Source organism: Solanum tuberosum, unplaced genomic scaffold (assembly GCF_000226075.1).
Source record: "Solanum tuberosum cultivar DM 1-3 516 R44 unplaced genomic scaffold, SolTub_3.0 scf00129, whole genome shotgun sequence".
In the NCBI taxonomy this organism is placed as follows: Eukaryota; Viridiplantae; Streptophyta; class Magnoliopsida; order Solanales; family Solanaceae; genus Solanum; species Solanum tuberosum.
Window position 1 is genome coordinate 228,772 of NW_006239057.1, and position 23,931 is coordinate 252,702.

The 23,931-nt window shown below is 32.2% G+C and overlaps 4 protein-coding genes across 4 annotated transcripts; all 4 read right to left on the reverse strand.

The window, feature by feature from the left end:
- Positions 1-3,949: 3,949 nt before the first annotated feature.
- On the reverse strand, positions 3,950-6,088 carry LOC102592351 (zeatin O-glucosyltransferase-like). Its single transcript, XM_006351186.1, has 2 exons — positions 5,536-6,088; positions 3,950-4,836 (listed from the first exon to the last, which is right to left on the reverse strand). Exons 1-2 carry the CDS (start codon positions 6,086-6,088, stop codon positions 3,950-3,952), a joined length of 1,440 nt encoding a protein of 479 aa, XP_006351248.1.
- A 5,769-nt stretch (positions 6,089-11,857) lies between these two features.
- Positions 11,858-14,998, reverse strand: LOC102593364 (zeatin O-glucosyltransferase-like). Its single transcript, XM_015310415.1, has one exon. It carries the CDS (start codon positions 14,564-14,566, stop codon positions 13,145-13,147), a length of 1,422 nt encoding a protein of 473 aa, XP_015165901.1. The 5' UTR covers positions 14,567-14,998; the 3' UTR covers positions 11,858-13,144.
- Positions 14,999-15,654: 656 nt separating this feature from the next.
- LOC102593031 (zeatin O-glucosyltransferase-like) lies at positions 15,655-17,621 on the reverse strand. Its single transcript, XM_006351188.2, has one exon. It carries the CDS (start codon positions 17,388-17,390, stop codon positions 15,966-15,968), a length of 1,425 nt encoding a protein of 474 aa, XP_006351250.1. The 5' UTR covers positions 17,391-17,621; the 3' UTR covers positions 15,655-15,965.
- A 3,081-nt stretch (positions 17,622-20,702) lies between these two features.
- LOC102592693 (zeatin O-glucosyltransferase-like) lies at positions 20,703-22,537 on the reverse strand. Its single transcript, XM_006351187.2, has one exon. The coding sequence runs from the start codon at positions 22,432-22,434 to the stop codon at positions 20,995-20,997; it is 1,440 nt and encodes a 479-aa protein (XP_006351249.1). The 5' UTR covers positions 22,435-22,537; the 3' UTR covers positions 20,703-20,994.
- Positions 22,538-23,931: the final 1,394 nt, after the last annotated feature.

Here is a 23,931-nt window from a genome sequence, read left to right on the forward strand (position 1 = left end):
CATTAATCAATTTATTAAATAAGTAAAAAATTCAATCATATTCATTACATATAATTATATCATATGAAAGTTACAAAAAAACCTCCACCTATTTGAATTCTCTAATTAAATAACATGTCTCCTCAACTTCCTTCTACTTAACTTTTATGATTTAAATAATCTATAAATAACAATCCTCTATGGTGTTGTTGCATGTTCATTTCTATTTTCTCCAATTTCATATTGTTAGTATTTTTTTTCCAGCTTTTATGAAGATTATAGATATATTTTTTAGAATTTCTTCTTGTGTTACAATAGCCAAACAAAAATTTATCAAGATGAAGAAGAAAGTTTGAAGGCAGCGTAATATTCGTCAAAGGAGATGATCAAAAAATAATTTGCTACCAGTCATCAAAATGAAGAAGAAAGTTCAATGGTGGTGGGAGATTCATCAAGAGTTGGCCAGATTAAAATTTTAAAAAGTGAAAGTTTCAATAATATACAAATATATAGATGTACTTATTGTTGCTTACATAATTTTTTCAATTAATTATTTATCCATCAAGATGTGTACCCTTCAAGAACAAGATTATATTACAAAGCACATTTTTTGTATCAAGGGCAACATGATCTTCAACTGATTATTTTGTTGCTTAAATAATTATTATTTTTGATATTTTCATTATATAAATTTTTGTCTTTTGCATATACAATCCATATTCTCTCGTAAAATTAGCCTTTATATATGATTGTTGGATTCAATTTTCACAAAACATTTAATTCTTCTAATTTAATGATTTTTTTTAGAATGAACCAAGTTTGATCTGCAAATATCCAATTACACTGAACATATTTTCTTAAGTTAAGAAATACTAAAAGTATAAAAATAATTATACATAGAGAAAATTGATATTTGTTTAAGTTATTATGAAACTAAAAAAATGAGTTTACTCTCTTCATTAATTAATTTGTTTGATAATTAAAAAAATTTATAAAATTTATTACATATAATTACAACTCATAAATTACAAAAACCTCCATTTATTCACATTTACTACTTAAATGACATATTTCCTCAACTCCTTTCTATGATTCTCTTCATTATCTCTACATTTAGTTTTTCAAAAATATGATGGCTTTAAATTTTAGTCTATCATTTGCACATCAGCTATTCAAGGTTTACATGTAGAACATTTTCACGGATGCATATGTTTTTTCTTTATTTGTGGTTGTAATCTTTTGATAACAAGACATACACTAACTTTGATCCATCTCATGACTTACAAAAATCTTTATCTATTTATATTTTTTACTAAAATAACATGTCTCCTCAATTCCTTTTTACCTAATTCTTTCTCTCTTTTTAAGACTTCTTCTCATTTTTCTTTCATTTACATCATATATTAAAATTGCTCAAAATTAAGTCAGTTATCTATTAAATAAATGAGCGTTCTAAATAACTTTAAAAATAAATGATTTATCTTCCTGATGACGCTATGCACATATTTTGTATTAAAAAAGTCATTTCTTTTATAATTATTTAACATGTAAATGAGGGGGAAAATGGAAGAATTGTTCAACATATCTCTTAAACTTTGAACAATTCACTTATTTCGAACTATAAAAAGGGCTCAACAATTCACTTATTTTGAAATAGAGGGAGTATATATTATTTATTAAAACTCAAGATTTTTAAAGTTTGTACTAAAATAATGAAATATATTTTTCTATTTTCTAAGTTTTTAGTAATTAAATAAAACGACCACAACGAAACATACAAAATCCACACTAAAATGAAATGGAGTACTATTTTAGTGAAATATATTGAGATATAAATATAAACCTTTTTTATTTGTGTGAAGACGAAAAAATATTATAAATAATTTCAATATGATATAAAAACAGACACTAGCAAAAACTCTTATATACTAAGAGTCCTATTTATTCTTTTTCTCTTTTTTTTTTTGTTTTTTTGTTATGATTTTTTTAACAAAAAATCATATTGAGGAATGATATTATAAAAGGTCTAAGTTCAATAGTTCCTCATTTAAATAAGCATTTATTCACCTAAAAAATGAGGAGGACAAATTATTTATGTTTTATTTGATGATCAACGGCAAATAGAAAATTAAGCAGAAAATTAAGTTAGTATTTTTTTTTCAAAATAAAAAACATGTTCTTTTCACCCCCAACAAAATAATAAGAAAACTGTATCTTAAAAATTGAAATAATTATGATAAACATTTTAAAATTTTGATCTAAGTATTGATCATATTTCTTCTTTTTTAGTATGAGTTAATTTATAAGAAATTTTTGTCTTAAAAATAGTTGTTATGATCGCGCGAAGCGCGAACATGTTAACTAGTCTATAAATAAACATGAATTAATCATTTAGTTTTTCTATGTTGGTTAAATTCATTATTTTAAGACTAATAACTCTTAAGGGTAAAGTAGTAAGAATACTATTATTTATGTATTGATTCTGTGAAATGATAAGAATTAAGGGGTCGTTTGGTGTGATGGATAGGGAGAGTTAATCCCGGGATAAATTTTAAGTACCCTTTATTTCCTTGTTTGGTTGGAAAGCTCGGGATAACTTATCCCAGGATTAGGAATTAGTACCAGGATAAGTTATCCCTCCCATTTGGTGGTATAGTAATCCCGGGATAATTAATCCCGGGATAGAATAGGAAAATGACAACTATATCCCTTTAAACCCTTTGTATACATCATTTTTCACATTTATGTATATTTACATTATTTTTAATATCATGTATACTAATATTCATTACTTCTTATTTTTAGGATAATTATTTATATTTTTCTATTAAAAAATTACACTATATAAATATAATTTTTATTTATGAATTTATTTGACTAATTCTTATGTTTATTTATATTTTGATTTCCCATAAATCTTCTTTCACTTTAATAAAACTTAAAGAGGGAAATTCTATTTTTAAGGTAAATAAGAAAAAAGTTTTATTTTTAAATACATATGGTACTTACCATGAGAATGCATAAACAAAAATATTTAAGCTAAATAAAATAAATGTTTTATTTTTAAAAATAAATAATTAAAGTTTGCAAAAAAAATATTAACTAAATAAAACGAAGGGTAATTTTGTAAACAAACAACTTGTTCTTAAAATTTATGCAATATATATTGTTTTAATACAACAAACCAAACACTCAATAAGAAATAATCTTAACACAAATTTATAGCTGCTTGCTCTAGTTTTGGCAGGTGTTTTAGTGCAATTTTGGTCAAATTTTTGGAGTTTTTGCTGTTTTTTTTCAAGTCTTAATAGACATTTTAATGCGGTTTTTGCTACTGATTTGGTGGATTTTTTGTTGCTGTTCGAATTCAGATTTGGTTCAATTTTTGTGGTTATTTTTATGCAAATTTTGTCCTGTTTTAGTGCAGTTTTTGCAGCTGGTTTGGTGTATTTTGGTCACTTTATTGCTGTTTTTTTAAAGCATTTTTGGAGTTTTGATCCAATATTTTTGGTTATTTTGATATAGTTTTTACTTCAAATTATGATTGATTTGTTTTTAATTAATATTTTACTTATGATAGTGAAGAGGAGAGGCTTCCCACGGGCCTACTTCAATTCATATGAAATACAAATTTAAACATATTCACGTAATTTATTTTAAAAGTGAATAAATAAAGCTCCAATAAAAAATACATAATAAAAAGCCTAAATAAGATAAAGGGTATTTTTGTAAACAAACAACTTATTCTTAAAAAGTATGTCATGCATATTAGTTTTAATACAACAAACCAAACAGTCAATAAAAAACAATCTCAGCATAACTACTTCCAGCATAACTAATCCCATCATAACTTGTATTCAAACCAAACGACCCCTAAGAGACATCTATTTTTAGTAAAAACAACATATAAATAGGAACGGAGGAGTAGTTGAATATGCACCATTTGATAGACGATGAACAACCGTGTTTATTATCTAGTGATATGAGCGATGAAAGAATCCAATTCCTTCCTCGTTACACCGCCTTCCACCACCGATCTCCGAACAGCCACCCCTAACTCCGCCGCTCTCCGACGAATTTCATTTCCTTCAATATTATTCAACATTATTGTCACAATTACATGTTCAATAATATTTGATTTCACCACTTCATTTCTACTACGTTCCCAATTATTGAAAATATTTATACCAACTTTCAAAAACTTTGTTATTAAAATACTATTTCTTGGTTGATCAGAATGCATGGGCCATGCAATAATAGGTACTCCCATTGATAAACTTTCCATGCACGAATTCCATCCACAGTGACTCATAAACGCACCGATTGATAAATGTCCTAATATCTCCAATTGTGGTGCCCAATCTCTTACTATAATACCCTTATTTTTAATTCTTTCTTCATACCCTTTTGGTAGTTCAATTTTCCTCATTTCACCAGAAAAAATATCACCTTTATCAGCATCTCTTAATGCCCAAACAAACTTTATACCACTTTTTTCTAAACCTATACAAAGCTCTTCGATTTGTTCATCTTTTAGTGAAGTTGTTGTACCAAATGAAATAAATATGGCCGATTTCGGAGATTGTTTATCGAGCCATAACAAACATTTGTGACGATGATGATGATGATGATGATCTATTGATAAATTGTTGTTAGTAGACGTCTTGCTAATAATCTTCATTGGATTGAATGGACCTATAGCCCATTGTGTTTTATTTCTTTTGATTGGTTCTTTTTCAAGTAAATTCATGAATTTTCCTTCTATAACTCTACTTGTGTTGTAAATATTTCCAGAATCAGATTTTGAGTATTTCCTTTGAGAAGCCATGAAATCCATGAACTCTGATGTGAAACAACCTTCAACATTACAAAAAACTAAATAAATTTTAAGAGATGGTATATATGTAACAAAATAAATATCATATCATCATTCTAGTTTACTTTTTGAAGTGTGTGATCATCTAATCTAAAAGCTTAAGTTCTCAGAGAGAGCTAACATATGACATTTATTATTTAATTGTATTCTCAACACGTATAGCCCCCTCATCACGTGCGTGCCTGGGTTTTTTCATGGGCCAAGTACGTACATGGAAATTCTTTTTGACAAGGGTGGCAGTGAAATTCGATTTCAGGACCCTCTGTACTGCCTTGATACCATATGTTGAAGTGTGTGACCATCTCATCTAAAAATTTAAGTTTTTAGAGAGAGCACACTGTTAAATCAATACATGTGTTGAATTGTGAGACCATTTCATCTTGAATTTAATTAAGCAGATATATATAGAGAGAGTACACGTTTATTAATTTGGAAGCCTAATTCTTTTTTCGTGGGCTTATGTATGCAATACATGAAAATACTTTTCTCATAATGGATGACGATAAGACTCGATATTAGGACCTTTACTTGTTCAACTTCTTCATCTAATAACTTAAGTTTTTAGATGAAATCGACACATAACAATACAACAACATGCAATTCCCTAATTATAACCGTTGTTTGACAAATAAGATCCATTTAGGTGTTTGACAAAAGTATTAATAATAAAGAAAACTAACCTTCAAGAGATGGTAGATTGTCTAGTATTTCAGCCTCAATAGGGAAAGGTTTTCCCATAGATTCCCATAAGAACAAAAAGATAGTAAAAGCAGAAACACTATGAAAGTTATAAGACTCAACATTTGGTAATGAAGTGAAATCTTGAACAACATAAGCCATTAAAGAATCATGAACAACAACAACTCGACGTGCAATCGATGATAAAGATCGTAGAAGTGAAGCCACAGGGCTTCGTAGATGATACGATGATTCGAATGAAGGTTGAAGATGTGAAGGAAATTTGATATTTGAATTAGGGTTTGGTGGTGGTGATGGAAATGAAGGTGTTGAAAATTCATGAAAATGAATAATATTATTATTGGAAGAAGAACTAGGGTTTAATAAACCATGAGCTCTAATTTTGGCTTGTCTAGTATGAATTTTTGTACTAACGTAATGGACTTGAATATTTTTGTAAGATGAAATAAGAGATGAAAAATGAAGAAGTTGATTGAGATGACCTTGTGCTGGAAATGGCACAACAACAACAACTACTTCATATTTGGTTGCCATATTGAAGATGAAATACTATATACTTAATTTATTAGTATTGTTTGTGTGTGTATATATATAAAAAATAAATATGACCTAGAGAGGGTTGAATGTTTATGTCATTTTTAGTCGATGTCTATCAGAAATAGTATCTCTTTACTTTACAAAAGTAGAGATATGTATGTGCATAGCCTATCATCGATCTCCAGACAGTATCACTTGTGAAATTTAAATTTGACATGTTGTAGTAGTAACGATATTTGACAGAAAGAATAATTTTATTTTTGTTGATGCTTGTAAAATTATACTAAATATATTGTTACCATGAGGATGACTTTATTGATGCCTTTTTATGTGATAGTACTTTAAAAGAGCTTCTTGGTCATTTACTCTTATGTCCGTTCAACAAAAAATAGTATAAATATCTAACTTTTCGATAAACTGATGGAAACAATTGCATATAAGAGGATATAAAACGTACACATATATTATAAAAGATTAATTGATGGAGACAATTGCATATGAGAGGATATATAGTACATATATTAGAAATAAAGAGTAATTTGTGAAGGAAACTAATTGTGAATATCTCATTTAAAACTTAATTACATTATTTTAAGGGCTAACCCATCGGTGGCCCCCTAAACTTGGCACGATCTTTCACTTAGACACCTTAACTAGGCTTTGTTCATTTTAGACACCTCATGTCAGGCTCCGTTGTGTCATTTTGACACTTTCAGCTGACATGGCAAAGTGAGTGTTATACACTTGCTATTGACGCGTGAGGGACTTATTTAGTCTATTTTATTTTATTTTTTCTCTTCTTCTTTCCCATTTTATTGCCATTATTTCTCCCATTATTTCTTTCGCACTACAAACTCAGATAGACCCAAAAAGAAACAAGAAATCGAACTCATATCAACAACACCCTAAATCATGTAAAGTTCACCCACAATAATCCTAAAATAGGAGCCAAAAAATCTCAATTTTTACTATGTAAATGTTAATCTCACTAACCTTGAGCCCTAATTAAACTGCAAATATCACAAAATTAAAGAAAAAGAGACGCAATCTTTAAAATATGAACCATTGTTGTTATACATTTGCACCTTTTAGCCCTAAGGGAGGGTGCAATGAATGGGGAATATGGCAGAAAAAATCATGAAAAAGAGGAATAAAACGGGGAAGATGGCTGTGTGGTTATGGGTGTGACGGAAAAGGTAATGAAAATGACGGAATATGATAGAGTAGATTGTGTGGGTGTGGGTTTATGACAGAAAGAATAAAGCTCAAAAATAATAAAAATGGAGTAATACAATGGAGAAGATGACTAGGGATGTTGTGGGGGTTGCATTTTTCTTTAAATTTGTCAAATATTTAATTTAATTTTTTGGGATAAAAAGACCACATGTCATTTATTCATTGGTTACTTTGTCATGTATTTTAATTCTTATTTTTCCTCTTTAATATGATAGTCTTTTAATGAGTTGGCATGATATAATTGGGCATCTAATCCATATGGACGCGCTTGGTTAACACGCACTTGAAGTCAACATGTGCTAGTGAAAAAAGTGTCAAAATGACACAACGGAGCCTGACATGAGGTGTCTAAAATGAACAAAGCCTAGTTAAGGTGTCTAAGTGAAAGATCGTGCCAAGTTTAGGGGGCCACCGATGGGTTAGCCCTTATTTTAAAGTGAAGATAAAAAGTGCATGCATGCTTTTATGCTTCAAACTAATTAATAGTATGACTTCTCAAGATTAATTAATTCCTAAACCAATCTTACATAATCTCAAGATTATCTTTATGACTTAATTTGTATGAATAAGTTGATGAATACTTTCAATTGAAACTTTCCTTCGCAAACATATTTAGCGACAATTGAATTAATATTATCACATTCAAAATCGTTAGTCTATAAAGATATTGAATTCCTTTTTGTTTGTTCAATTTTAAACTCATTAAAAACATGATGATGATGATGATGAAGAAAAGGTAACCTTTTTTTTTTTGTTTGGTGAAAGATCATATTCTAATAGTGTTTTTTTAATTTTTATGGGAACTTTATTTGTGTCAATAAGTTGCAAATATTATAAACCATTCATGTGTAATGTACTTGACAACAAGTCAAATTTACAAGTCCCAAAGTAAATCAAATAAAAAATTCTAATTGATAAGATAGGTTGTCTTTGTTCAATGGATTCGACTTTTTTTAAAGTACTACTAATATTAACAAATGTGTCGATCCAAAAAAAAAAAGAAGTGTCGACCGCCGATTTTTTTTGGTTCTGTTTGATACCTATATTGAAGTTTGACTAATCTAAATTTATCCCTCAACTTCATTGGACAAAAAAACACTCGTTATCAAGAATTTTCATATATCAAAATTTAAACTCGAGACTTTTAATTAAAGAACCATCGCATTCTAACGTCGACCACTCATCCCGAATCGAAAATGAAAAGAATTGGTAATGAAAGACCAAATCTTTTTTTCATCAATTGTAGTATATATGCGCTATGCACTTTATCGTGATGCCTTTTGTTTTTTTTCGTAAAAGTTCCATTGAGGTGATTGAAAATGATTGATCCCTTAAAGGGAAAAGAACTTTTTTGGGTTTGTCGTTTTATGTAAATTGAAATTAACTATGAACTTTATTATTAATTCGTTGCAAGGTATTTATAGCTAATTATTTTTTAATAATTCTGCACTAGTCTGTTATAAAATAAAATCGACGATAAATTTTACTATTTAGCTATAAAATTTATAGATACTATTATTATTTTCTATTTCAATAGTGGTTGGAAGTTTAGCAATAAATCTTCAGAATCTTATTGTCAACTTAAATTTTTCTGTCTCGTCTTTTTCAATTTTATATTCTATGCTATATATGAAGAAAAAATCAAATTGAAGTTGTCAATTAATTGACTTATTTTTCCCTATATACTATACTTTATTGGATCCACGTGGAAATTATTCCACTTCAACTATTATTATTTTAAAATAAAAATAAAAATATGTAAGTTAAAAGTAATAAAGCGATGGACCAAGAAATTAATTAAACTAGCTATATATGGCCATATATGAGTAGTTGGATAAATTTTGAGTAAATTTTAGGTTTAGCAAACATAAAAATCATATTTGTATGCTATAGCTATAGTTTGTATAATTGCGTTAAATATGTATATTTCGGAATACATATACAAAAGAATCAATTGTATAATTTGTGATTGTATAAAGCGAGAAAAAGAGAAAGACAAAAGAAAATTGGGCAGGGAAAATTCTGTATTTATATAATTATAAGTGTATAAGACGAAAATATATGTATTTGCATTTTTATATACAATTTTCTCTCGCTTTATATAAACACAAACACAATTTTGATTTTTATTACGGGGCAGCTCATGATGTTCATATCGATCTATTGTGTGCCTCTGCATCTAGCATTGGGTAGACCTCATACAATAACCGTCCTAGCTCTACCATATCTTTTGTTTCATTTCTTCTGGAACAATCACAAAGACTTTTTTTTTATTATGGATCTACTACTAGAAATTCAATGCGTAGGACGTGGATCGATCATGACGAGAATGGACTTCTCCGTAATGTAATGTACATGTAATAGAAGAGGCAGAGTCTAGTTCCCCTCCCTTCTCTTATACATCTGTGTTTGTATAAAAGTGAGAGAGGCGAGCGAGATTCTCTGGGGAGAGAGGCGAACGAAAAGATATGTATATATACAGTTTTCTCTCGCTTTATACAAACACAAACGCATTTTATACATTTGTGTTTGTATAAAGTGAGAGAGGCGAGGGAGAGACTGGCAGCGAGAAATGGAAAGTGGCGAGCGAGAAATTCAGGGCGAGAGGCGAATGACAATTGTTTGCTACAGGTTACAATTAAATCAAACTGTGGTTATATCATTTAATTTGAATTAATAGTTTGTTATTTTATATAATTTTTCCTAAATTTAATGAATAATAACTAAATTATACCAACAAGGGTTGTGTCGTTCTGATAAAATAATAAGTACTCATTCATTCTTAATCAAATGTTTCAGATTCGAGTCTTCTTGGATATGGAATCGACTGCCTTTGATAGAAAGCATTTTCTCGACGTCAATTCAAATTTAGTCGGGCTTAGTACCGAACATCGAATAAAAAACTATATTATAGGAGTATTCAATAACACCAATCATTGAAAGACAAAATTATTTATATATATTCAAGAAAGTCCAATAGTTATGGGAACCTATTTCCTGAATTGGAAGTGATTTGCTATTTTTGGATATAATTCCAATTTTCCAGAAGGCATGTCCATGCACGGTGATCAAAATTAAATGTTTGTAAGTTGTAACATTATTCAATGGTATTCAACATTAACAATATTTCCATCGTTTCAATTTATTTTTGTCCTACTTTTTATTTTAGTTTGTTTAAAAAATAACTTATCTTTTCTTTTCTGAATACTCGTTAATTTAACTTTATACATGACTTATATAAGATTTAAAAACATTTTGATACATTCTACGTATCTTTAATTTAAAATCACGAGATTCAAAAAAACTCTTTACCTTACGTCAAGTTAAAACCGAACAAATAATTAAAATGAAGAGAGTATAATTTGAACTGATTAAGGATTAGTGATGGAATGGTTAATTGGTACTCATTCATCTTTAATTAAATGTCTTGAATTCAAATCCTTAATGTGAAATTGCCTTTAAGAAAGAGCATTTTATTTTTAAAATGAGATTTTATGGCTCCGCAAATCCAAATTAATCAAATCTCAAAAAAAGATCATTTTTGAAATATCGAAACTTAGAAGAGATATCAACATAAATACATAATTTGATTTAAAATTATTAAATTTTAATATTGAATATGTAAGCAAAATTATAGCTTTCGCCCATATTTATTTTGTAGACCCATAATACAATGCAAGTAAAGTTTCTTAAATTCATGGAGATAAAGTTATCGCATATTCATTTATATATATATATTATATAATACGAAAAAGGGTCAAAATTGCCCCTGAACTATGCGAAATAGACCATTTATACCCTTCGTTATATTTTCGGATAAAAAATGTCCCTGCTGTTATCCTAAGAGACTTCAAATACCCTCAAGAGTTAACATCCCAAATTTTTAGTGACATGGCAAGCCACGTGGACTAATCCTTCCACCTAAGCGTTGTCAACTAGGATTCACTACAAAAGAACTAAACATTTAGCGGCGACAACAGCCGCCACAAAATCCCGAAATATACTGTAATAAAATGGAAATTAATTATTTATAGAAGCTTTGTTAATACCACAACTTCAGTTTAAAATATCTGAAGTTTAGTCTTTATCAAGTTCATAATTTAATAAAACATATTTAAAGTGGCCTCAGACAAATCGTAGATGTTTAGTGAATGTTAAGTTGAATGGATCAAGTTTAAATTTTTTTTCTAAAAGATAATTTGAAAAAATTGTTGGAATGCAAAGAATTGTTGAGATTGTATTGTATTGTATGCTAAGATTTTTTACAAAGCACTCAAAGTGCTTGACAAAATGACTGAGAGAAAAAAAACACCAAAAAGAGTACTTGTGCTCCTGATTTGATATGAAGAATGCAGTAAATGGACATAGAATTGTGAAAAGGATGAAGTCTAGGAGAAAATGGTGTTTAGTGAGTTAAAAGATTGATTCCCAGATTGCCAAAATGATTGCAGGACAACCATAACTCCGGATACTCGAGCTCAAGCACCCTCCCCTGCTGCTTTTCAGGTACAAAATGTTATGGCTGCCTTCTAGACTTAATTTCTAAATCACATTCATAGTTACTTGTTAATTTTGTTAGTTTGATTCAGTTCAATCCTGTATTCGATGTGTTTGGTATACGAGGAAAATTTGATAGATATGGAGCACATTAAGGCCCATAGTGTAGAACTTACACTGCTGGATAAAGATCCTCCTTTAGTTCCAGGTTCTTGCTTAGATTAGCTGATGGGATTGAAGTATTCAACTGTGAATCAACTTCTGTAAATGTCATTTCCTTCTCTTTCGTTGCTATTCGTGTCAACAGGAATGAATATGACTACTTGGCTAGTCGCATAGAAGACCGAGAAATCAATAAAAGACAAAAGAATGTGCCAAGATTTGAACTTGGGCTCTTTGGTGAGTAAGAAAAACGAATATGAAACAAACCCAAATTCTCAATACAGATACATAAACCTTATATCCATTGATAACCAAATTATAATAACAACACTTGATTTACAAAGAGAAGTACTGAAATAACAAGTAACTAAAGATAGACATAAGAATGAGGATGAGAAGTTAAGACTCTAGAAAGAAAATGAGAGGAAAAGACAGTTTCTTCATAATACACATAACCTTTTTGTCTAACTCCTATTCCTATTTAACCAATTGATAATTGGGCCTGAATCCCAAAAAAAACTCTCTAATATTTTACGCGGCCCAATTATCCCATCCAAATCAACCTCATTCGCTACTTCTAACACATAAGCCCGTACAAAGTCGACTTGATTCACAACAAAATATATCAAGTTGGACCTCGTAGAGAAATGAAACAAGGAGTAACTGTTACTACATATTACAGTATACGTATATTTTGGATCTATGAAGTTAATGTTAAGGAGAACAGAGGAATGCCTCATTTCTCACATATTTGATTCACAGGGATATTGGCCTAGCTAGTGGCCGGCCATGTTGTTGTAGTTTATTATCCTGCTAATAAACTCTTTAAAATTTTAGTAAAGGAAAAATACAAGTAAAATTATGTGTTTCACGGATAACTAATATTACACATATATTAGTCCTCACTCAACCAGACGCCACCCTACAACAAAGAGAGAAACAGAGAGAGAGAGAGAAAGATGGTTGTTGAAGTATAAGCTATGATTTTGGTGGAACATAGACAAAATGAAGAAAGTAAAATATAAAGAAAAATACATTAGTGTCCTCTAAATATGATTGAATTACCAATTTTTCATAACTGACTTCATCAAAGCCACACTTTCATGCAATAAATGCTTAGTTCGATGACCATTGATGAAATTAATCTAGATGGGAAACTTATCGAGTAATGTGAGTGATAAAAGAATCCATCTCCTCACGGTTAACACCCCCATCCACCACTGATTGTTTGACAACATTACTTAATTCTGATGCTCTCTTCCTCATTTCATCTCCCTCAGGTGAAGCCATCAAAGTTCTTACAGCATTTTCAACTATTTCTGATGTAACCAATTCATCTCGACATGCCCAATGCCTCACAATTAGGCCGATTTTTAGGAACTTAGTTACTAACTGAGAATTCCTTGGTTGATCTGAATGCATTGGCCAAGCTGCTATAGGAACTCCCATAGAAATGCTTTCCATGCACGAATTCCATCCGCAATGACTCATAAAACCACCTGTGGAAGGATGTGCCAAAATTTCCAACTGAGGTGCCCAATCTCTTACAATAATTCCTCTTCCTTTTAGCCTCTCTTCATAACCATCAGGCAATTGAGCTCTCCTTTCTTCACCTGCAAACACATCTCCTTTGTCAGCATCTCTGAGGACCCAAATGAACTTTTGCATACTTTTCTCTAATCCAACAGCGAGTTCTTCAATTTCTTCATTCGACAAGGAAGTAGTTGTTCCAAAAGACACATATATTACCGAGTTTGTTTCTTGTTTGTCAAGCCAATACAGGGTTTGATGGTGTTTATTTGAGTTTTTGTTCTGCTCAGACAACAACGGATTGAATGGACCAAGAGCCCATTGGTTTAGTCCATCATTTTCTTTGGCTACTAAATCAAGGTATAAACCTTCAATTACTCTAGATGAATTGTAAAGTTCTCCGGAGCTAACTTTCCTCATTAGGGCTTCTTGTTTCCTCCATAATTCCCATAACTCTGGGGTAGCACAGTTTTTGTTTGATGAAATGCCCTCAAATATTTCTGTTCCAGCTTGTAAAGGTTTTCCTCTGGATTCCCAGATGCATGAAAACGTATGGAAAGCTGAGATACTATTAAAACAGTAGCACTCAGCATTTGGAATTGCTGGCACATCCTCTACTACCCAACTCATCATAGAATCATAAATAACAATCACTCTCCGATGATTGACGCCTAGTAGTTGGCGTACAAGAGAGCACACTGGCTCACGGAGATGGATTGTTGCATAAAATGAAGGGATTAATTGGTTAGGAAATTTATTTGAAGCATTAGGATTTGGAGGGGGATTTTCAAAAGGTGGTGTAGGGAATTCATGAAAATATAGATTTTTAGCTGTGACAGGATCGAAGCCATGGACACGAAACTTAGCCTGGCGAATATGAGTGGTTGCTCCAACATAATGGACTGGGATATTATACGAGGTGATGAGCCTCGAGAGGTGGAGAAGCTGGTTGAGATGGCCTTGTGCTGAAAGTGGCACCATAACCACTGCCACTTGTGCATCCTGAACACCCTTTTTGCCATCGCTTTTTATGGGGTAGTTCTCGGCCATTGGGAAATGCTTAGAAATTTTGTAGTTTGATGAGTGTCTGCCGTTTCTGAAGTGCCTTGAGTTATATGTAGGAGAAAAACATAGATGATCTTATAAGGATTATGTCTAATGCATGAATCCAACAACTAGAATTATCTGGCCGGCTGCTAGAAAGCTTAATTGTTAAAAAGATATTGAAATTTTTTAACTTCTGTTATTTGACATATTGCTGCAAAATGTATTACTTAAAGTAGTCACAATCAAATCCTTTGTTGTCTATCAGTAAAACCAACAGCAACTGGTTGAGTTTTATACAAAATGGAGGAAAAACCAACAGCAAAGGCAGACCATAAAAATATTATTTGAAGAAAAAAAAAGTATACACCCACGTAAGTATTAAAGATACTGAGATAGTTGTCATTGTAATCTCAGTCGAATTTACATCCTCATCATCATAATTGTAAAAATCAAATATATGTTTATTTCAAGTGCAAGAATCAAAGAAATATCAATATTAGTTTTGTGGTTCTTATAAACACTGCTATCTTCAGATTCTTTTATCGTAGGACAATATAGTAGGAGTATTACATAATGGAGCAAACTTTAGTCAAGGAGCAGTCATAATAGACTTCATTATGTAGTATTTTCCTGTAATTTAGCTTCGTTTTAGAGGGTAAGACACAAAAGATTAAAAAATGCTTAGCAATCTTAGTTGGTCAAGGAATCAAAGACCTTCCTCAGTCACCCACTAATTTGACCACTTAATAAATCTGAAATAAGCATCTTCAGATAAAAATAGATACAAGCAGAGCTACCTTGTGTCAAACTCTTCTGATTTTCTGACAGCTTCATGGATCACTCATCGTAAGATTTGAAAAAGTGTTGCTAAGGTTAAAAGTTAGTATAGTTACAAAGTGATTCATATTTTAATTGAAAAACTTCATAGAATACCAGAGCTCTTCCGTATTTGTCTTGATGCAAAAAAGAGTATTCTATAAATGTTGAGAAAATATTGTAAAGTACACTTAAAAAGATTGTCTACTCCTACCAACATGAGAAGTCTGGCAGAATATCAAATACAAGGTCACAGAGTTAAAGACAAGAAGCTATAAAAGTCCTGAAAGAACATACTATGTTATTCAGGTCACAAGCACAAAATTCTTGTAAGAATTCACAAACAGCATCCAATATTTTATTTATCTGGGAGGACATCCACTTTTATATTAACAAATACAAAGAACTCATAAAGGAAAGGTTTTTATCCTCAACATACATGCCGTGATGTGCATAAAGGGGTGCCAGTAGGGTGGACACTGAACCCACTCGGATGGTGATAGAGCATTGATACAGTGTCATAGGTTGTATCACTTATGTTAACTAGATGGTAGTGTGCAACCAATTGTTCAATACAAATGAGAAGTTATCGAGTAATGTGTGTGATAAAAGAATCCATCTCTGTACCAGTACCTTCCCCATCCATGACTGATTGTTTGACAGCAACACTTAATTCTGATGCTCTCTTCCTCATCTCACCTCCCTCAGGTGAAGCCATCAAAGTTCTCACAGCATTTTCAACCATTTCTGATGTAACCAATTCATCCTGACATGCCCCATGTCTCAAATTTAGGCCAATTTTCAGGAACTTTGTTACCAGCTGAGAATTCCTTGGTTGATCTGAGTGCATTGGCCAGGCTGCTATAGGAACTCCCATGGAAATGCTTTCCATGCACGAATTCCATCCGCAATGACTCATAAAACCACCTGTGGAAGGATGTGCCAAAATTTCCAACTGAGGTGCCCAATCTCTTGCAATAATTCCTCTTCCTTTTATTCTTTCTTCATAACCTTCCGGCAGCCGAGCTCTCCTTTCTTCACCTGCAAAAACATCTCCTTTGTCAGCATCTCTGAGAACCCAAATGAACTTTTGCAGGCTTTTCTCTAACCCAATGGCGAGTTGTTCAATTTCTTCATTCGACAAAGAAGTAGATGTTCCAAAAGACACATATATCACTGAGTCCGGTTCTTGTTTGTCAAGCCAATCCAAGGTTTTGTGACGTTTATTTGAATCATTGTCCTGCTCAGTCAGCAACAACGGATTGAATGGACCAATAGCCCGTAGGTTTAAGCCATTAATTTCTTTGGCTACTAAATCAAGGTATAAACCTTCTATTACTCTGGATGAATTGTAAAGTTCTCCAGAGCTAATTTTCCCTTCAAGGGAATTTTGTTTACTCCATAATTCCCATAACTCTGGGGTAGCACAGTTTTCGTTTGATGAAATGTCCTCGAATATTTCAGTTCCAGCTTGTAAAGGTTTCCCTCTGGATTCCCAGATGCATGAAAACGTATGGAAAGCTGAGATACTATTAAAACGGTAGCACTCAGCATTTGGAATTGCTGGTACATCCTCTACTACCCAACTCATCATAGAATCATAAATAACAATCACTCTCCGATGATTGACGCCTAGTAGTTGGCGTACAAGAGAGCACACTGGCTCACGGAGATGGATTGTTGCATAAAATGAAGGGATTAATTGGTTAGGAAATTTATTTGAAGCATTAGGATTTGGAGGAGGATTTTCGAAAGGTGGTGTAGGGAATTCATGAAAATATAGGTTTTTAGCTGTGCCAGGGTCGAAACCATGGACACGAAACTTAGCCTGGCGAATATGAGTGGTTGCTCCAACATAATGGACTGGGATATTATACGAGGTGATGAGCCTCGAGAGGTGGAGAAGCTGGTTGAGATGGCCTTGTGCTGAAAGTGGCACCATAACCACAGCCACTTGTGCATCTTGAACACTTATTTGGCCATTTCTTTTTGTTGTGTAGTTCTCAGCCATTGGGAAATGTTTTGAAATTTTGCAGTTGTATGAGTATCTGAGCTTCTGAAGTGTCTCGAGTTACATGTAGTCTAGGTGAAAACATAGATTCTTTTATAATGCATGAGTCCAATGCCAACTTGTACTTGCTGGTGGGCTGCTAAAAAACTTAAAATCATTAATAGGATACCTTCTCAACAAAATGAACAGGCATCTGTATGCAATCACAATCAAATCTCTTTGTTTTTTTTGTAATAAAACCACCGACAAGTGGGATTACACTGGATATGTTATTGTGTTGTAGAACTACCGACAAGTGGTTACGAAAAAAGTTATACCCTCAATTCTCTATACTATGAATTTATGTAGAAAACATACTTTTGTATGTTCACAATTCAAATATTAACATACTATATGTTTGGACTGCAGCTTCTTAGTTTTTCTTTTGAGTTTTGTGCTAAAGGAGACTGGAGAGAGTCAATATTGAGTTGATTACATACTCTTTCCCATGTTCTTGCCGCAATGTTCAGCAAAACTCAATAACTTTAGTCTAAACTTTGTATATTTATCGAGAAATTCACTGAATAATAACCATAATGGCATGTTATTTACAAATATGTTGTTAGCTACCAAAGAAAAATATCATCATCCTCATTGTAAAAAAATCCAAATATATATAATTTGTAGATCTTCATTATTTTATTATTAGAATCTTCTATCATAGGACAAAATACTAATATGTTTGTTATGGGAGCAGACATTATAGACTTTCTTTTCAGTTTTTGTCCATATTAAGCAGTTGTTGTAGTTTCTCCATTATTTGATGTTATCACAAAAGGAAATTCTAGATATCTTCACCAATTAGGTAATACTAATTTATAGTCTGTCTGGTCAAGTTTCAATGAAATAAGAAGTTTTTTTTCTAAAGAAAGAATGATTATTTTAGAAAGTTGAGTCGGGAATTTCTTAAAATAAAATATGTGGTTATTTTAAAGAGTTGAGCCGAGGATTTATTAGAAATAAGTTCTCAAGATACTTGATTTTTATATATTTTACTTGAGTCAAGGTATATCGATAACAATATTTCTATCTTTCACATAGTAGTTATAAGACTGCAAACATATCACCTTCTTTAGAGTCCACTTAGAGAATTGAAGTGTTTGATCAAAGCTTCTGGGAAAAATATATGTGTTTTCATCTAAAGTAGAAGTTGGTTTTCCTTGAAGCGAAATAGTTTTTAACCTTCGAAACACTTTTAGAATTTTGGTCGAATACTAATTGTTTTAGTTTTAATATAAATATTTTTCAAATTGATTATTCAAATAAACTGATACTTCCAAAAAGTATTTTTTTAAAATACACCGAATAATTTTTTATTTTTTTTAAATAAGCTGATTTTAAAAATACACCGAATAATTACCTCATCTTAATGCTCTAATGCACCTATAAATAAACATTAAATTATATAATCCATTTTCAACTACATGATTCAACTTTGAAGAAAACGTTTGGTGGGAGATCCACAAAATCTCTTTACTATTTGCGTTTTATTTTATTTTATTAAAAAAAGAAAGTTAAACGTTAGTATCATTTATTTTCTAAAAAATAATGAAATTGTTGTATACTTTATTTGTTCAAATTAATGTGACATATTTTTCTTTTTAATTCGTGACAAAAAAAAAGTTGTCACCTTTCTATAATTAGGCATATTTTAACTTTAATTTTTTTCTTTTATTCTTAATTGAAATAATTTATCGCTACACAAATTTCTAAGATTTGTTTCAGATCATTAATTTCAAAATAAAATAAAATTATATTAAATTAAAGAATATATATATATATATATAAAAGAGAACCCTCAACCCGGTGACGTCGCGCCACTAGAAGTAAGGATTCTTTTTTTATTTATTTATTTCCAAAACTGTCCTTCCCCCTCAACAATAGGAACGTAGTTTCAGCCTTCAACCGCTGCTTTTTCCGTTCATTTTGTTACCACTCTTGCCACTCTTCATAAACGTGCATTTGTTTACAACAGCCGACCTGCCTATGCGACGCCGTCACAAATCAAGATTCTTATTTATTTTACCCTTCTTAAAAGTCACAAATTTTACGGAAAAGTCACTACTTAGTCGCTGCTAATACATATAATAGTCGCCACTAATAGTTTGTTTTAGTGAAAAGAATAATCGCCGCTAATACTCATAATAGTCGGCACTAAAAGAATGTTTGGTGGCAAAATTAGTCGTTGTAATACCTATACTAGTGGCCACTAAAATAATGTTTTAGTGGCAAAAGCTGTCGCTGCTAATACATATAATAGTCGCCACTAATAGTTTGTTTTAGTGGCAAGAATAATCGCCGCTAATGCTCATAATAGGCGCCAATAAAAGAATGTTTTAGTGGCAAAATAAGTAGTTGCTAATACCTATAATAGTCGCCAATAAAAGAATGTTTTAGTGACAAAATTAGTCGTTGCTAGTATCTTGTTTCTGTGGCAAAATTTCTCGCCACTAAATGTCAATATTAGGGGTATATGCAGTTGTTGCTTATTCTTATTTAAGTTTCAGATGAAAGTATGTTTTTACCTGCTATTTTGATCATCGGTAATCCCTATAATGGTTGCCACTAATAGTGGGTTTTGGTTGCAACTTAAATTAGTCAATGCTATAAGTGTCAATTTTGATAGCTAGCTAGTAACACATAAAATGAAACACATGACTAATTATTGCTTCACATATACCATTTTTCTATTCACTTTGGAAAACTCAAGTATCATGTACTATAACGAACGATGTTGTTTTTTGTTAAATATAATAATAGCATACACCATTAATTATTTATGTTTTGTCACTTATGAAGCATACATATAACTATAGTTGATTAAGCAGGTAATCTTTTGAGGTCTCAAATTTGAAATATGGACTAAACTAACCCACACTGAAACATAAAGGAAGAGAAATTCGGTGCCCCAAAATCCCCCTTAGCAAGATGCGGAAAAAGGACGCACCCCTAACATTTCCTGTATTTTAGGTTTTTTTTAGAATGTAAGACACAAAAGATTCAAAAATACTTTAGCAATCTTACTTGGTCAAGGAATTGAATATGTTCCACAGTTACCACTAAATCTGAAATACAGATCAAAGTAGATACCTTATATCAAACTCTTCTGATTTTCCCCCTTTTACAGCTCCTTTTGCAACAGAGCAAATTGCAATTTCAAATCTAATCTCTCAAGAAAGCTTACCGTATCTCTTCCTTATTTGTCTAGATGCAAAATATGAGTAGTATTAATGTTGAGAAAATAATGTAAATTACACTTAACAAGATGAGAAGTCTGGCAGAATGGAAAATACATAGTATATCACTCAGTAGTCACAAGCAAAAAGTTCTTGAAAGATTACACAAACAGCTTCTAATATTTTATATCTCTGGCCAAAAGAACTAGTTGCTAGTAAAGGAGGACCTTTACATTTATACTAAAAAATATAAGGAACTCATAAAGAAAAGCTTTTTATCCTTAAACATACATGCAGTGATGTGCATAAAAGGGGACACTGAACCCACTCAGATGGTGATAGAGCATTGATAAAGTCTCATAGGTTGAACCACTTATGCTATCAATTGGTCAATTCTGGTGAGAAAGTTCTCGAGTAATGTGTGCGATAAAAGAATTCATCTCCGCACCGTAACCTTCCCCATCCATGACTGATTGTTTGACAGCAATGCTTAATTCTGATGCTCTCTTCCTCATCTCATCTCCCTCAGGTGAAGCCATCAAAGTTCTCACAGCATTTTCAACTATTTCTGATGCAACCAATTCATCCCGACGTGCCCAATGCCTCACAGTTAGGCCAGTTTTCAGGACCTTTGTTACCAGCTGAGAATTCCTTGGTTGATCTGAATGCATTGGCCAGGCTGCTATAGGAACTCCCATGGAAATGCTTTCCATGCACGAATTCCATCCGCAATGACTCATAAAACCACCTGTGGAAGGATGTGCCAAAATTTCCAACTGAGGTGCCCAATCTCTTTCAATAATTCCTCTTCCTTTTATTCTTTCTTCATAACCTTCTGGCAGCTGAGCTCTCCTTTCTTCACCTGCAAAAACATCTCCTTTGTCAGCATCTCTGAGAACCCAAATGAACTTTTGCATGCTTTTCTCTAACCCGATGGCGAGCTCTTTGATTTCTTTATTAGACAAGGTAGTAGTTGATCCAAAAGACACATAGATTACCGAATTTGTTTCTTGTTTGTCAAGCCAATACAAGGTTTGATGTTGTTTGTTTGAGTCTTTGTTCTGCTCAGACAACAACGGATTGAATGGACCAATAGCCCATAGGTTTAAGCCATTAGTTTCTTTGGCTACTAAATCAAGGTATGAACCTTCTATTACTCTGGATGTATTGTAAAGTTCTCCAGAGCAAATTTTCCCTTCAAGGGATCCTTGTTTATTCCACAATTCCCATAACTCTGGGGTAGCACAGTTTTCTCTTGATATAATGTCCTCAAATATCTCAGTTTCAGGTTGGAAAGGTTTTCCTTTGGCTTCCCAATAGGATGAAAACATATAGAAAGCTGAGAAACTGTTAAAACGGTAGCACTCGGCATTTGGAATTGCTGGTATATCCTCCAACACCCAAGTCATCAGAGAATCATAAATAACAATCACTCTCCGATGATTGGCGCCTAAGAGTTGGTTTACAAGAGAGCACACTGGCTCACGGAAATGGATTGTTGCATAAAGTAAAGGGAGTATATGATTAGGAAATTTATGAGAAGCATTTGGATTTGGAGGGGGGTTTTCAAAAGGTGGTGTAGGGAATTCATGAAAATGTAGGTTTTTAGTAGTAACAGGGTCGAAACCATGGACACGTAACTTGACCTGGCGAATATGAGGGGTTGCTCCAACATAGTGCACTGGGATATTATATGAGGTGATTAGCCTCGAGAGGTGGAGAAGCTGGTTGAGATGGCCTTGTGCTGGAAGTGGCACCATAACCACAGCCACTTGTGCATCTTGAACACTTATTTGGCCATTGCTTTTTGTTGTGTTGTTCTCAGCCATTGGGAAAATGTTTAGAATTTTTTTGCAGTTTTATGAGTATCTGCAGCTTCCAATGAAAACATAGATGCTCTTATAATGCATGAGTCCAATGAAAACTCATACTTGCTTGTGGGCTGCTAAAAAATTTAATAAATGTATGGAAAACATGTATAGCGGTAGCCTGTATGCAGTCGTTTTCTTTGTTTTTTTTTCTTAATAAAACTATCAACAAGTGGGATTACACTTGGTACGTTGTTGTTGTTGTTGTCGTTGTTACACCACTGACAAGTGGTTACAAAAAAGTTATATTCTTAATTCTCTGTGCTATGGATTTATGTAGAAAAAAAGGTGTTGTGTGTTCACAATTCAAAATATATCATACTTTATACTTACACTGCAGCTTCTTAATTTTCAGTTTGAGTTCTGTGCTACAGGAGACTGAAGAGTCAATATTGAATTGTTATCAACTTTTCCCCCATGTTCTTGCCGCAGGGGCGGAGCTAGCATGGAAGGTATGAGTTCGGCAAAACCTAGTAAGTATGGTCTAAACTCTGTATATTTGTTAAGAAATTCACTAAAAATGTGCATATAATAAACTTCAAATCATAGATCCGCTTTGTGGAGCAGGCTCTTCGGTCTTCACAATGGTCATCATTAAAAAAGTAAAAGTTTGTTATTTACAAATATGTTTCTTAGTTTCCATTTACCAAAGAAAAATATCATCCTTTTCATGGTAAACAACAAAAAAATACACTTACAAGGTCTGAGTTTCCAGCCTGTGCATCAGAGCAGGACCATTACTATTTCTGTGGTCCTTAGTACTGTTAATTTGTAGATCTTTTATTATAGGACAAAATACTATGGGGCCGTTTGGTTCACGGAATGGGATAAATAAGGATATCTGATATCCAATGGGATTATTTTATCTCACCTTCTATATGAGGTAGTAATCCCACCATTTTAGTATAAATGGTGTGATAAATAACCCCTTGAAGGGAATCTTCTATCGTAGGACTAAAAATAAAAGAAGTGTTTATTTTAGAGAGTTGAGGTGTTTGGTCAAAGCTTCAAAGAAAAATGTAAGTGTTTTCGAGTAAAGGAGAAGTTTTTTGGCCAAATACATCGATTAGCCCCTTTAACTTGTCGGTAAACTTCTTTTGAACATCTGAATAATAGCATGTTTCGATTGAGCATCTGAATACATGATGAGTGGTCTATCAAACATTTCCGATGAAAACTTTGGGAATGTTTTTGCATTTCCTATCCATTATGTAGATAAGATAACTTTCTTAAAGCATGTCACCTCCTTTAATTCTACACACTAGCTTCAACAAGTCTTAAAAACCTCTGGAGTGTTCCAAATTTCAGTTGATGATGATGATGCGTATAGTTGAAGGAGGTGACATATTTTATGTGACTACATGATAGGCGCTTAAGAAACACACAAAAATATTTTCAAATTTTGAGGCGGAAATGTCTAATGGAAACACTTTATCATATGTTCAGGTGTTCAACTGG